We start from the raw sequence: 15,565 nt of genomic DNA, 5'->3' as shown, positions 1-15,565 counted from the left end.
GTGACACATGTTTTTTTTTTTTTTGTGTCCCCCCCCCCCCCCCCCTCTCATTCTTCCTCCAGCGCAGACGCATCTGTTCTTTCTTTTCAAGGATTAGTTGGTAGCTAAATCCATTCGGCTAGTTGTGTGGACTCGGTGAATGATGTGTTTTGTCAGAGATGATGAAGAGAAAGTCCCCATCTGAGACTCTGAGTAGCATCTGAACTTTCCACGGAAGCAGTACTTACAGCTGCCGAATTTGAGAGGGCAAGCATGGGCGTCCATTGGGAAGTCCTCCAAGTGCATGGGACATTCAGCTCTGACTGTAAGCCTGAGACAGAGAGAGAGACAGCACGATACAATATTATAATCTTGACAGTTATAGAAATACATTTGGACAGTATGATGATGCATATAAGTATGTATTATTTGTATAGAATTGTTATTAAGCGGTATAAAGCAATGCATTAAAATGGAATTCAACTGAAGTGCAGTCGCTGCTCACCCATTCTGAATTTAAAGATGTAACCATACATTTTACCATTTGTGTTTATTATTGTATTTAATTCACTAGATTATCCAGACATAGGCATTAAAATGACGGGTGTGCAGTCCATATACAGTAAGTTGCGAATGCTCTGCATACTGAAGCCTAGAGACCGGCTAAATATCAACATTCCCTTGTCATTTGAGGTGTAACATAAGGATTGCATAATAAAATGTTAATGTAACTCTCTGTAAATTATTTATTTGCCAAACAAAGGTAATTTTCTGCATAACTGTGCCAGTTCCCGGGTGAGCGGATCCACGTCAGCTTTGGCGTCTGCGCTCTCTTGCTATGAAACGTCATTATTGATCCGCATTCTCATTGGTTTGTTGGCATGTTGGTGATTTCATGTGTAATCAGGAAATCAGTCCACAAATTGCTCGCCCAAGCACAAACATGTGAGGAATTGTAGCTGTATATTGTCATGTTTCCTCAAGCAAAGAATTTCGAAAGTTCACTCAAAAAAATCTTTATACAAGTATGGCATCATATTACTATTTATTACTATTTATTTAATAGTTAGTAATTAAAGTAACTGCCACTTAATGGCTATTCAAGACGTCAACACGTGCCACCTGTCCTCTCTGATAAATGAATGCATAAATTAGCCAGTACACTCAGTTAAAGAAGTCACCACTCGCCACTGATATATAGAGTATACAGTGATCAAATATTTTGGTTAGGGCCAGCCCTAGCATTTTGGGGCCCTAAGCAGTTTTTCAAAAGTGTTTTCAAGTTATAAATATGAAAATATATTTACTTATTAAGCAAACTTTAAAAAATGTAAAAGTTGAAACATTGCTTTCAGAGAAATGTATCAAAATTTTGTCAGATTCATGCTTTAATAAAGTAAAAACACCTGCCAATGAGTTATACAATTACAATAGTGAATATATTATTATTATTATTAATAGAAAATAATCTCTTTTCTGAGCTGGCATATTTTAGTCCAGATTAAAATGTAAAAATGTATAAGTGCATTTGAAATGTTTTAAAAGGATTTAAGTATTTGGTGTCGTTTGATAAACGCCAAAGCGAATACAATACTTAATATCTGTTTGAAAACATTTAAATACTGTTGTGACCTCCTTTCTTCTCCATCACAAGCAGGTGTCAGAAAGTATTTCCGCAGTATTTATGCTGTTCAAATAAGCGCCACCTACTGTCCGAGAGTGAACTTGCATTTTTATTCACCCCTGCTGATTTTGTTCAGACCGAATTTTCATGCAGTGTTGTAAATGAAAATTAAGCTAATATGCGTTCTAAAAATCCAAACAATTCAGATAATAAGGTATCCAGAAATATTAACCTATTTTGAAGTGCCCACGATAACAGTGCACCGTTGTTTCATTGACACAGCGTCTTCAAAGCGCTAAGCAATAAGACACGATACAGCAAACAAAATTCATCACTTACTCTTCATTTTTAAACATTAACGCACAAGACTTACACAAGCAAAGCTATTATTATTACCACGTATTACTGTCTGAACCCCTGGGCCACAGGGGCCCTATGCAACCGCTTATATCGCTTATTAGGTAGGGCCTATTTCAGACAGGAATTACTACAGCTCAGTTCTCCCCACATTTACAGAACAGAGTCGCACACATACACAATCTCACTGCAGCTTGACAGTGTGATAAATCAGTAAATGTCATCCCCTACGGTACGTTCCTCCCATTTTTCATTTAGTTGACACAAATATGAACTTCCAACTTCACCCTAATCTACTAATTAAGCAGAATAAAGGATGCTTTATAACATGTGCTGTCCTGACCTGTGCATTAGTCATGGTATTTATGGCAAAATATGCAAAACATACATTTATAGACTCACACTAATACTCTTACAAATATATATTTGAATATATTTCTATACAGAGAGAGATGGAGACCCAGATCACTTTAGACCAAACACCATCATTAAAAGGAAATGACATGAAAAGGTGATCAGATGCACCATCTGTTCTTTCCAAGCAGAGGAAAATAAGCAGCAGCTTCACCTCATGGTGTAAAGCAGAGTTCCTTCCTCTGTGATCCGCAGAAGTTTGTTAGGCATGGTCATGTTATGGGCAACTGACTTCTTTCCGTTGTGGAAAAACGTGTCGGGGGTCCAGATTTTGCTGGCCATGAGATTGTTGAGACGGAGCACAGCCATAGGACCTTTGAACTTCAGCCTCTCGTCCTTCCAACTCTGCCTGAAGAACACATCGATGGTGTACTCCTGCAAGACCACCGATAACACATCGTTTTCTCATCCCATGTAGAAATAGTTAGTGAAACATGTTCATAGTTCATGTGATGAACTACCCGTGATTCCTGATGTCTGTGTGAACTTGAGGGGAAGGAACATTTGCTAAAAATTACCATGGAGCAAGATTAAGATAGCTTTGCATTTGCATTTTCAAATTTAGTTTGTTTCACTAAAAATGTGTTAGATACACATAACATGTTCCATGTCCTTTGCTCGTTGTCAGACGGCCAAATGCATTGCTTGGGTATGTTTGGATTATTTAATTAGCATTTTATTAATTCTCTGGAATGCTCTTCTATAGGGTTGTCATACAATTTAGGTGTGTGTTATTATTTTATTAACTCAAAATTGCATCTGATGTGCTTTATGTATGTTAACTGTTTTTCCAGCATGCTTGCATTTTGCCTATTTAGGGTTGTGTGTTGTCGCGTTGTGTGCTTGCATGGCTAATTGTGGAAATTCTCTTTGTTGTTATTGAGTTATTGTGCTGATATTTTGCTGTTTCTTGTTGTTATTTCTTTTGTTATTTAAAGTTTTTTTTTAAACAGCTTGCCAAAGGACTGTGGTTGAAAATTAGGAGCCCGGTCTCATGAAAATGCGTATAAATGGTACGCCAAATAAAAACGAAAACTCGTGGTATTGATACGCAAAAATGGACTTTGGCGTGCATATGATACGCATGTGTTTGGCGTGCATATAATACGCAGCTTTCTCGTGCATATGATACGAAATTTGTTGGCGTGCATATGATACGCAGTTTTCGCGTACATATGATATGCATCTACCCCACAACCCTAAACCTACCCATCACGTAGCATATACACGCCAAAGTCCATTTTTGCATATCAATACCACAAGTTTTCGCTTTTATTTGGCGATCTATTTAGACGCACTTTCACGAGAACGGGTTGAAATTAGCCAGCTGGCTAACACTGGCACATTTACAGAAATGTTGATTAATGTGTGTTGTCGTTTTAAATAAAGAAAAGAAAAAAGATACAGTATATATATATGTATATATATGTATGACAAGTTATATATATACATATATGTGAGCCTGGAGCACAAAAGCAGTCTTAAGTCGCTGGGGTATATTTGTAACAATAGCCAAAAATACATTGTATGGGTCAAAATTATTGATTTATATATAAAGTTACACTCTTGTCATACAATTACAGCTCATAGTGACCAGGTGCTGTCAAGCTCCAAATATGACAAAACCAGCCCTTTTTCATTTATCCTCAAATGCTTTGAGGAGTCTAATTGAGACTTGTAGTTATAGAGTGGCTTTTGTGTAGTAATTTCAGTAAAAGCGCAGTCATCAAGAGGAGCCATGAGCTTTCTGAAGCATTGGTGGCCATAATTAGCGGCATGAATCATTCTAACAACTACTGATCGTCATAGCTGCGAGCTTTTTTTCATTTTCGCATGATCATCCATCATGACACAGATACAGCCGGATGTTCTAGGTAGAGTCACATAACTGGGTGAATGAAATGTAAAGCAGAAAAAAAAATCCAACATAACTGCAGCATTTTACTCTTTTTATGAAATTAGCAGACTTGATTGACAGGCATGCATGAAAAACATGTAGAGTTGCTTCATAAAGGAACTTATGTTTAGCGGGAGAAATCTGATTCGATCAGTATCTGATATTCTGCAGGATATGCCATTATGTTATGAAAAAAAGATTAAATTTCCTAATCAAGTATATACAGTGGCTCCAATAGATCACTAAAGATATACTTAAAAATATCTGAATGTTATTTCACTAGATGACAACACTAAGTGGCATCTGCAAACAGATAATGCTAGAGCTCTACTCAGAACTGACTTTACTTTTTTCTGCCATTTTTACAATGTCAAAGTTAATTTTTAGTAGATGCACCTTCCCTTCAATTCACACAGGCATCGGGCAGCTCATCACGTGAACTATGAACATGTTTCACTAGCGCTTGAACAAACAAGTGTCATATTATGGTTTTCTCATTTACGATTTAAAATATTTTGTGAAATGTTCTGCTTGACAAGCGTCTAGTGCTTAAATCTAAATAAATAAATAAATAAATATCACTTGGTTTGATATTTTATGTATTCCAAGACATTAATCTATTTTATTTTTTAATTTTTTTACATGTGATTGAAGTGTCCCAACCTATTTTTTTTTTTTATTATGTAAAGATGTAATAAGAAATATGTGTTATGGTGTTATAATCAAGTAGTCATTTCCAAGTTTACTTCCACTATTATTGAATACCGGATCTGGCTTTCACATTTACAGATTATTTGTGACCCTGGAGCACAAAAGCAGTGTTAAGTCGCTGGGGTATATTTGTAGCAATAGCCAACAATACATTGTGTGGGTCAAAATTATACATTTTTCTTTTATGCCAAAAATCATTAGGATATTAAGTAAAGATCATGTTCCGTGAAGATATTTTGTACATTTCCTAACGTAAATATATCAAAACTTAATTTTTGATTAGTAATATGCATTGCTAAGAACTTCATTTGGACAACTTTAAAGATGATTTTCTCAATATTTAGATTTTTTTGCACCCTCAGATTCCAGATTTTCAAATAGTTGTATCTCAGCCAAATATTGTCCTGTCCTAACAAACCATACATCAATGGAAAGATTAAAAATTGACCCTTATGACTTGTTTTGTGCTCCAGGGTCACATTTACAGATTAAATCATCACATGTCAAGCTTTTCAGTGTTGTAAAAACATTTAAGCATGTACATGACTCTTCTGAACACTGGCTACACAGAAAACCTGTGACATTTATAGAAAGTAAAAAAGTTTTACCATGTCATGGTCCGAGACCGGCCCAATACTCGTCACGAAAATGTCAGTCTTGACTTCGGTTACACGCTCTGTTGAAGCAAGAAATTAGGAGTTTGAGTGTCAATCAGTGCTGGCCATTAGTTTTAACAACACTTTAATCCAGAGGTTCAACCTGCCTGACTTTGATCGAATCGAGGTTCAGCAAACTCTCCACACTCCACTTACATGGGTTCTGTCTCTCTCTGGCATCCCGCTTCTAATAATTCCTGGGATATTTTTTTCCCTTCTTCTTTTCACAAAGCATTAAAATTTCTAATCACATCAAGCAAACCTTACAATAACCTATAAATATGTTGGAGTCCTTTATGAAGAAATGTACCTTACTTTCTTGCCTCCTTGAAAAACAGCATGTCTATGTGCCATGGAACGATTACTGATGTTGACAGAAGTTGTTAGTCAGCTTTACTTGCTATTTATGACATGTTGTCACTTTGTGGGCGCTAAGGTAATGCGTGTAAGGTCAAACAGACGCACTGAAAATTAAAAAATCATATGACACACGTGTGAGGAGTTCCTTGCCAACTCAATGAATCATTCAGTTCCATTCAAAGCTAATTTATGTCAGGTGTTAAATGATCTGCATTTATGTGGAAAACAATGTTCACTTGATGTGCTTTTGCCTGGCGGGCTTGTTCAGAACAAAACTGCTCTCCACCATCGCCTTCATCACATTTTTGATGAGGCATGCTTTTGCATTTAATGTCTTTCAATGACCGCATTTTCAAAAGTTCTTTCACCATCTGATCTCTTGCTTTCATTACAATTTCTTTCTACTTTCATGATTGGTTCATAACACTAAATTAACATGTAACAACAATGTAACATGTTTAGCAAATAATACTATTTTAGTTCTATTATGTAAGGTGTACATTTTCAAAACTCTTTGTACAAACTGATCACACTTGTAACACAGCTTTTGAAACCTGATCGCATACTTTCATTACAGTTATGCATTTTATCAGTCCACATAATCATTGTTGAAAAACACTAGATTATTATATGTAATGAGAACATTTGGTTTAATCACTGAAACACAACAGTATGATCTTCTTTCCCTTTAGTACCTTTGCAATAAGATCATTCAAATCACCCTGTTTGTAAATTAAAGATGTTACATTGTAACATTAGGAAATACACTTGCATTACTTATGTTATGTGACTGACATAAAATCCATATGGTAATAGTATGTTTGTATGGTATGTTTGCAATAGTATAACACACACACACACACACAGACACACACACTCTCACACACACACACACACACTCACACATGTCTGGTTTGACACACACACACACACACACACACACACACACACACACACACACACAAACACATATGTTGAAATGCTTGAAAAGGGCATTGCTGATGATGCAAGTTTAGTACTGAGAGTTTTGAAATGTACATTTATTTGTGAAAATAGCAAAGCTATTAGAAAATCATCAAATAAAGGAAATATCTGCCACCTTTAAAGTCTCTTACTATGATGATTTAACTGTGAGGGAAAAATGCATTTGGCAAGTAAATATAATGGTGCTAGTGTAATTCTGAGGTGTTGCAATACAAACAACTTATAAAACAACTTATTTATAAATAAAAGGTGAATGGAAACTGTTTCCTCTGCAGAACATTACATTTACATCTAAGAAACATTTTTATTTCTTTTTATCATTATAACCACAGAAGTCCATGCTGCATCCTACCACCAAAATGAAAATATTAGCAATAATATTACATAAAACTGCTAAATAAGTGATTTAGAAACCTACTTCGATTGGAACATGATTGGTTACTGATTTATTTTCCTGACGTGAAAAAGTGCTGTTACATCCGTTTGAAGATGCAAGTTTAGAAATCTCCCACAGGGCTGAAAACTGGGACACGAATGCATGAGGCGAGAAATCCTCAGAGAAACTTCTGCACCTACCTCCGAGTCCAGGCCTGAGACGGTTGTCGTAGCCATCGAGGAGGCTGTCCAGAATCCTGGTGAAAACTGTGGTGTTGTCTTTCTGCTCATCTGCGCTTTGACTGGAGCTGACAACGCAAAACGGCAGACGTTTTATTCAAAACCCATAATCAACAGCATAGGGTGGCTATAACACACTCTGATGTGAAAAATCAATGCAACACCCTCCTCGGGGTAACTCTGAAACATCAAGCCTGTTTAAAGAGAATGTGCAATGCAATAGCCTGCAGATAAACAACAAATCTCCTTCCGTCTTAGGAGCAAAGGGGGATATACACAAGAACAATGCATTATTAATTAGCTAAAATAATCTTTTAGATGCAAATGAGAAGCATGAGTTCTAGCAACATGAAGCCAAATCCTAAAAGACGCACCCATGGCTGCAAAGAGAAAGAATTCTGTCGCTCATAAATATTTCAGACTAATGATTAGGAGCAAAATGCAGTTTAATCATATAGTGTAAAATGGTACTTTATGAATAAGAGCCTGTGAGGACGGTGGCCAATTTGTGCTCCTCTAAAAACAATCACCGGCTGACCGTTCATTCATAATTGCTTGCTGTTTTGGTAATCGTTGACATTCTTTTTCCGCTGGCAAGTGCGTCTGCAGACTCAATAAACACTGTTTGGTGTTTGGCATGGAATCAGATTTGAAGGAGAGGATGAGGTCATCGCGATTAGTTAGCATGGACCACGGATGGAGGTGTTTTCAAATAGAGAAAAGCGAGAGGGAGAGACGCGACAGACCCCAAAAGAGAGAGACATCACGCGCACTGAAATGCAAGTTAGCCTTGTATCCCGTGTATTTCATATCTGGCATGTATTATTGCAAGTAATTCCACTATAAATCTTCCAGTAAAGCAACATGGACAACTATTGATTCAAAGCAGTTAAATACAATTTAAGCACAATTGTCAGATGATATATGCTCGCCGTCGCTGAGAAGAACAGTGCATGCTTTTTGTGCTCATTTCATGCACTCATTTCAATCAGTCTTAATGTCTCCCAGCAGAACATGCAATGAAAGTCTGAGACCACTTTGCTGGTTTTCACTGTGTTTTCAAAGAAAACTTATGACGTAAAGACGCTGTACTATTTCTAGGTCACTAATCAAATGTAAGCAAATTTCGATACTGACCCTTTTAACTCCTTTCTACAAAGATCAGATTACCTTGCTTTAATTAAAACAAACATTTTCAAATCATACTGGTTTGTACAAACTTGCAGACTCGAGCCGTATGCTCTCAAATGTTTTTTTTGCCATCAAATTCTGATTAGTTTTTATTTTTGTTCTGTTATATAAATGCAAAACATAGGCATTTTCACAAGTGGGCTCTCACACCTTTGGACCTCACTGGATTCAACAACAGTCAACGAGAATAAAAATAAAACGAGAAGACTTCCACCCTCCCCCATCTGCGCACAGAGACATACACGCACATGCACACAGACCCCATGAGCGACACGGAAAAGGGGTCATGAGAGGAAAATGTAGTCTCATATATTACGCATGCATGCGAGTACAACACTCACAGCATGCCAGCCTGACCCAAAATTACATCTCCACTGTTACCTCAGAGAAAAATGCACAAAAACATCAGAGATCAGGGCATTTTTATTTAGTAATAATTAACTCAAATATATATTTTGACAGATTTGGTGATAGTAGGTTGAAAGAGGAACCATACAGACATGAATAACACACTGCAAAATCCATGTGCTTATATGAGCAGCATACAGATCCCCATTAAATATTGTACAGCAACCCCATCTACAGGTCATCTGAACAGAACAGTGTGAATGCATGCTCTCACAGCAGAAGCTTACAAATGAGACCCTGTATGCTTATGGCATTTTTAAAGTATTGTTATAAAATATTCATGGGTATGTCAACATCGCTGTGACGGTCACCTGTCTAAACCTATAAAATATATCTAAAGCAAGCAAAATGTTGCATGGCATTTGTAATCACATTACAATCTTTATTTTACAGCCATGATTTTTGCAAAATAATTTAATAATATGCATCATTAAACATGTTTTTTTTTCCTGAACATCTTTATATATTATTAGTATTGTAACTAATCATTTAGAAGTAAATCCGCAGCATAATTCTCTGCTAACGGTACATATAAATCCAAGCTGCATTCATGAAAATATAAACTCATTAGTTAATATTACACTTTAAACATTAAATTAAAATGAAAGCCTGAGACCTCTTTCAAGCCAAATCCTCCCAAATAAATATTTATGTTTGGTTAGAAACCTTTCCATTTGTCCTTACATTTAAAATAGCACTTGGCCGTAGTTTTAGAAATATCTTTCTGCATGTTTTTGTCTAAAGAAACTAATTCAGTGATGTTGCTTATGGATGATAGACATGCACAGTTTTTTATATTTCCTTCTTCAAAATGTATGTCAGCAAAATTCACCTATAGATGAAAAACACTCCATGACGCATGCAGTATAACAGTGAAAGAAAGTTGCAGCAGAATGAAAACCTTAATGAAAGCTTCATTAGCATGACATCCTCTTTGAAGTCTGAGGTTCTGATCTTGGTCTAAGTTAACATTGTAGGTCTAGATCAAAGAGCTACATTTAGATCAAAGCACTTACATATTAACTGAACATTACTGTAACTACAGCATAGAGAGTGCTCTTTATCAAAAGTAGAGAATGTGTTAATCATTCCAAGATGTGAGTGAAATATGCACCAACTTCAGGTGCGTAAACATACCTTTTTCCAGCCAGAACACTGGCCTCCAGTAAACAGGCCCAAATCCAAAGCCAAGCTGCTCCTCTTCCACCCCACATCATTCTCCAATGGATGAATCCCCACTAAAGAAGAGAAAATACAATCATTCAAAGAAACCCAGGGTTTTCCTCTCTGTTCTACCTAAAGTGGAGCAATTGCAGGAAGAAGTGAGGTATGTGGTTGTCAAAACCCATACCGCGATTATAGGGAGTATATGCATTAATATACCTCCGTAATATAATTAGAAATATGTTTTTAGACAGACAGGGTCTGCTAGTGTCAGCTCACATGCAACTACTCCCACAGTTACCAATCAATGTCTGTCTGTGGGATACCTCTAATTTTATATTTGTGATGCGATTTGTTGAGTCGCAATAGAGTGATGTGATCATCTAAATACAAATCCTAAGAAAGCACAGTACCCTATGGCAGTTTAAGAAGTGCTGAACAAAATGTTCATATTTCCCCTTTTTAACCTTTGAAATATAATTCAAAGCTTGAGCATATCTCCTCTAGAGGAGCAATCATGAATACTGTGCATTAATGTGGTCCTGACCCCTTTATAGCTTACATATAGTGTAGATTAATACTAAAGCATTTATATACATGATCAGAATTAAGAGTAAACAAATATCACACTTTTGCATGACACAATACGACAGTCATTACGTATGCCACACGACCCACTATGCAAATACTCAATGTTTAATTGCACTTTCCCATTTTAGAATATTAATCTGTGCTACATAACAGAGGTCTATATATGTAGAAATACAGACACAGCTATCGGTGTGCCTTCATTCCGCCGGTTGGCATACGCATTAACGCAAATCATTCCACACACAATCGGCGTGTTAATCCTGCATTAACATCATACAAAATGATTTACAGCTCTATGTAAAAACCTTGATCACTCGCCGAGGCACTCTCCGTGATGCCCACATTCAGATCGCACCACATAGATTTGGGCGAAACTCCAAAGGATTATAATGCTTACACAATCCCTAACGTTCACACTTTTTGAGTTCTGTCGCGAGAGTGCATCATCAAAAGCACGTTTTAAGGTATCTCTGAATTAGTGTTGGGCGTGCGCCTCGGGATTGTTCCTAAACGTGTAGTAATTCAATTGGAGTAATTAAGCAAACAGCGCGCATCATTTCAGACCATCGCCAAGTTCACAGCAATCATGCATACCACAAACATCATGCAGAGATAAAAGTACCCCATAATCCATTTTAGATTTCCAGGAATATGGGACTACATTTATGCAGTTGCGATCCCTCAGCCCCCGGTTTTACAATATCCAAGACACAAGCATCAAGACTTACGTTAAATCGATTGCACCTTATCGTCAAACTTTTGCACACGTCTATTCTGTCTGGATGCGAGGAGATGATGCTCTGAGATGTGAGCTGTGCTGATTTTGAGCTCGAGGCTGCTGCTGCTGCTGATGATGCTGCTGCCGAGCGCGCGCAGCTCTCGCACACTCCTCATCGAAACTCTTCCCAGTTTACAGCAAATTAGTCATCTACCAACCCCAAATCCACACGAATAAAGCCTTACTACAGCAGAACAATGGCGCTATGTCCCTGAAATGAGATCACTTGAGTACGTGGCGATTGTGATTCAGAATGGAAGGTGGTAGCTACCAATCTCACATCGAAAGACCAATCCGTCCCGTTTTCATATGCAGCACAACTGCACTTGCGCTGCTTTCGACTTAATCTCTTTCAGTGGTTGGGAAATCAAATCCTCTTCCATTTTTTTTACCCGGATCTCGCCTCTTTCGTGCTCTCTTGCATTGCGTTGGAACAATAATATACCGCGCATAGTCTCCATCACAGTTAACATGCTATTAATTATTACAGCAACGTTGTTGAGCGCTGCCACGTTAAAGGCATGCCAGGCACGCATTCAACAATATGCACGCCAATCCGCAGTGCACGCACATGCATATACAACGCAAATAAAGTGGAATGCATGCATCTCTCACCGAAAAATCCCGATGGCTCGAATCTTTCCCAAAATCACCTTGAAGCAGTCTCTACAAACCCTCGTCTCACCGACTCGCCCACCGCCTGGAATATCGCACAGCTATATATGTTTAAATCAAACGCTTAAGGAAGATCCGCAGTCCTTACAGCACATCTGCAGAGGAGCTTTTCTGATCATTTGCGTAGTGAGGACACAAACTAAATGCCGGTGGGTGTTTTAAACGTGACATTAACGAGGAAAATAGCGCAGCTTATTAGAAGCCACGTCGCGAGCATCGATCTCAGCCTGCTGGGTGTTGAAGGAGAGCGATGCTGAGACGATCTGAAACATAGCACAGCTTTCATACAAACTCCACACCGTCTTGACGTTTATGTGTCCGTGTGCATGTTCATGCATGCGCGAGACAGGATCTAACAAGAAATCATGATGAGCAGCCTTGTATGCCTCTTGCGCTCGCTGTCATTAGTATAGCTCCACTTGAACCTGATGCAATGCGAGCAACAGCTGCAACGCAAATACTTTTAGTTCTAAAGTTTTAAAGAGCACATGAGTCTACAATGTCTTCGTTTCTTAAATTCACCGTGTTCCCATCATGGAACTACCTGAGCAAAGGAGTCGGATCTCGCTTATCACCGCACGTTTCGCACGTGACCGTGCAGACGGCGTCATGTGCATAAGGAAAGTTTTCATTTGCGGAACGTACCCTTCATCTAATCAGCAACTAATAAACGATTCGCATTTATAGAGTGACATTCATTCTAATGCATGTTTCATTTGACTTTGCCCGTTTCGCTTCAGCACCACGGACAGCCACGAGACTGCAGACAGCTTTTTAAAAAGCTCACGAGCTGAGCTTTCTTACAGCAAACACGTGCACTGGAGGGTTGAGCAGCGGAGGTCTTCACAGACCCCCACATACGAGGAAACCTTTGCATGATTAAACATTATATTAGACATAACACAGCATGCTGTTTCAAATAAATAAATAAAACTGATCATAGCTGCATGCATATAACTTTCCCTGCACGGTTAAGCCTTTAAAATGTATAATATAAAAATGTCCCACAGACATAATTCAAGTAAAATACATGGAAATAATTGTCCTGCTATTCTGTTAACACAGTGAATTAAATGTATACATTGAATGCACAATATGCACAATATATAAAAGTTTCTGACAAAAACTCATTCTCTGTTTATTACACTGCATTTTAGTAATTTTGCACAGTAATAATTTCTTTAACAAAATACAAAGAATGATGAATTGCAAAATGGTGGTCATAAGATTTTTACAAATGCATAACATGCCATTTCCTGTAATGAGGTTCGGAAGGAGGCTAATCATTCAGTCCTGCCAATCATTACAAGCCTATATAAAGCAGCAGTCATTGCGCCGTCCCAGCAACAATTCTTCCGGCATCCCTCCACCTCCCCATCTCCTCCTCTCTTTCTGTTATTCTCCTTCTATGTAGTCCCACAATGGGTTGAACTCGGAGCTCAAGCAGAGTATCAGGTTCGAGCCTCCATTGAGGACAGCAAGCCAAGTTCGCTTACCATTAACCATCAGTACTGGATGGGCAGGCGAACTCGTGACATGTTCGTAAAATGTAGTTATATCCTCGCTCCAAAACGGTTTTGTTTTCCAATGCTTTTAGTTTTCGCAACTATCTGTACTTAATATTGCTCAGAATAACCTTTGTTTGGATATGTTGAGATGTTCTCATTCTGTGTGCTCACCATTCTTGAAATCATTGTAACAGATCTTTGACTGACTGTTACATTTACATTTAGTAATTTAGCAGATGCTTTTATCCAAAGCGACTTACGAATGAGGACAATGGAAGCAATCAAAATCAACAAAAGAGCAATGATTTTTAGAATAGAATTAGAATAGAGAGTGCTAGAGTTAGAGGGTCAAATAAAGATGGAAGAGATGTGTTTTTAGCCGATTCTTGAAGATGGCTAAGGACTCAGCTGCTCGGATTGAGTTGTTACAATATTCTTCATTTACTTGGTTTTAACAGTTACACTGTTGAAGCCAATGCTTTGAAATACTTGTAATTAGTGTCTCACAATGCTAAGCAATGCACGTGTCATTCTCTTCTAATGCACGCTTAAACATATTGTGCATCTGATCAAAATCTCCATATATTTTAATAACACATCCTTCCTACCAACACTGGCAACCTTTGTCCTTTGACACAAAGAAGGCTGGGAAATGCTGCATGCGTGGCATGCCAAGAAAATACGCCAACAGTCTTCATCTTTTGATAGTGTGCATTGGTGATGCTAACTGTTAACTGTCAGGCTGTGCATCTATGGGGGAGCAGACAGTGAGCAGTTTATGTAACAGTGATTAGAAGATCGGGATTTAGTAAACCACTGCACACATTAATGCTTCTCAGGCCATCTGTTTTGCCTCTTGCTTTTCTTCCTTAACATTTAGTATTCTTAAGCATACATGAATGAGTTTTCAGTGTTTGTATAATTAGGTAAACTTAACAACTGACTTTAAAGCAGAAAGTAAATTGATTTATGAACACTTTTTTTTATCGCTCAAGTCTCAAGATGTTTCAGCTTGTTCAGGAAAAAAGTAAATTTCAGATTCCCAATTCTGAGTTATGAGTGTGTCACTACTTTTGGCCTGAATTTATGACAGAAACTGTCAGCCCACGCTTGAAATAGGCAGAGAAGGACGAATCTCAGATTCTTCACGCCTGTAAATGAAACGCTGGAAGAGGTGACATAATCAACACCTATGCACTTCAGCTGTTCAAGACTGCCAGATCTGTCACTATTTTGGGAGAACCGACAACCAGGCTTCCCGGTTTCTGAAGCGCGAGATACACTGAGACGCGCGGTTAATCACATGACGGGTAGGAAAGTGTCAACAGGTACTCATAAGATTTGCCTTCTGCACCAGGTGTGAATGTCTTCAGTCAGGACACCAACACATGGAATTCATTCTGAGATGAGACAGAGAAAGATGATAAAATATAGATAGAATATTGCTGCATCACTGTATATATATAGTTTTAAGAGATATGGACAATGAAATTAAACCGAAAGGCTGACAGCCCCTATATGATACACATTTGGCAATGAAAGTGATTCTGTAACTGTGATGAAACCCTATAACCATTATTATGAGTATTATCTAAAGAAAAGAAAGTCATGGTGGAAAATGTGAGGAGTTTCTGTGCTGAAATGCTTTGCGAT

At 37.9% G+C, this 15,565-nt stretch overlaps 1 protein-coding gene across 3 annotated transcripts in view; it reads right to left on the bottom strand.

Moving 5' to 3' along the window:
• The window catches only part of LOC107692989 (gamma-aminobutyric acid receptor subunit alpha-1-like), a 27,538-nt gene extending 14,609 nt beyond the window's left edge, over positions 1-12,929 (bottom strand). Inside the window, exons 1-6 of one of the 3 annotated variants that reach the window (XM_016492224.1) lie at positions 12,345-12,929; positions 10,334-10,434; positions 7,559-7,665; positions 5,591-5,658; positions 2,529-2,749; positions 228-310 (exon numbers count right to left, since the gene is read on the bottom strand). In XM_016492224.1, the coding sequence (XP_016347710.1) occupies positions 228-310; positions 2,529-2,749; positions 5,591-5,658; positions 7,559-7,665; positions 10,334-10,413 (559 nt within the window). In that variant the 5' untranslated portion in view covers positions 10,414-10,434; positions 12,345-12,929. The other 2 variants (XM_016492226.1, XM_016492225.1) reach the window with 2 other exon arrangements.
• Positions 12,930-15,565: the final 2,636 nt, after the last annotated feature.

Source organism: Sinocyclocheilus anshuiensis, unplaced genomic scaffold, assembly GCF_001515605.1.
Source record: "Sinocyclocheilus anshuiensis isolate Anshui unplaced genomic scaffold, SAMN03320099.WGS_v1.1 scaffold658, whole genome shotgun sequence".
In the NCBI taxonomy this organism is placed as follows: Eukaryota; Metazoa; Chordata; class Actinopteri; order Cypriniformes; family Cyprinidae; genus Sinocyclocheilus; species Sinocyclocheilus anshuiensis.
Note: the sequence above shows the minus strand (reverse complement) of the source record. Positions and strands in the feature narration are given on the sequence as shown.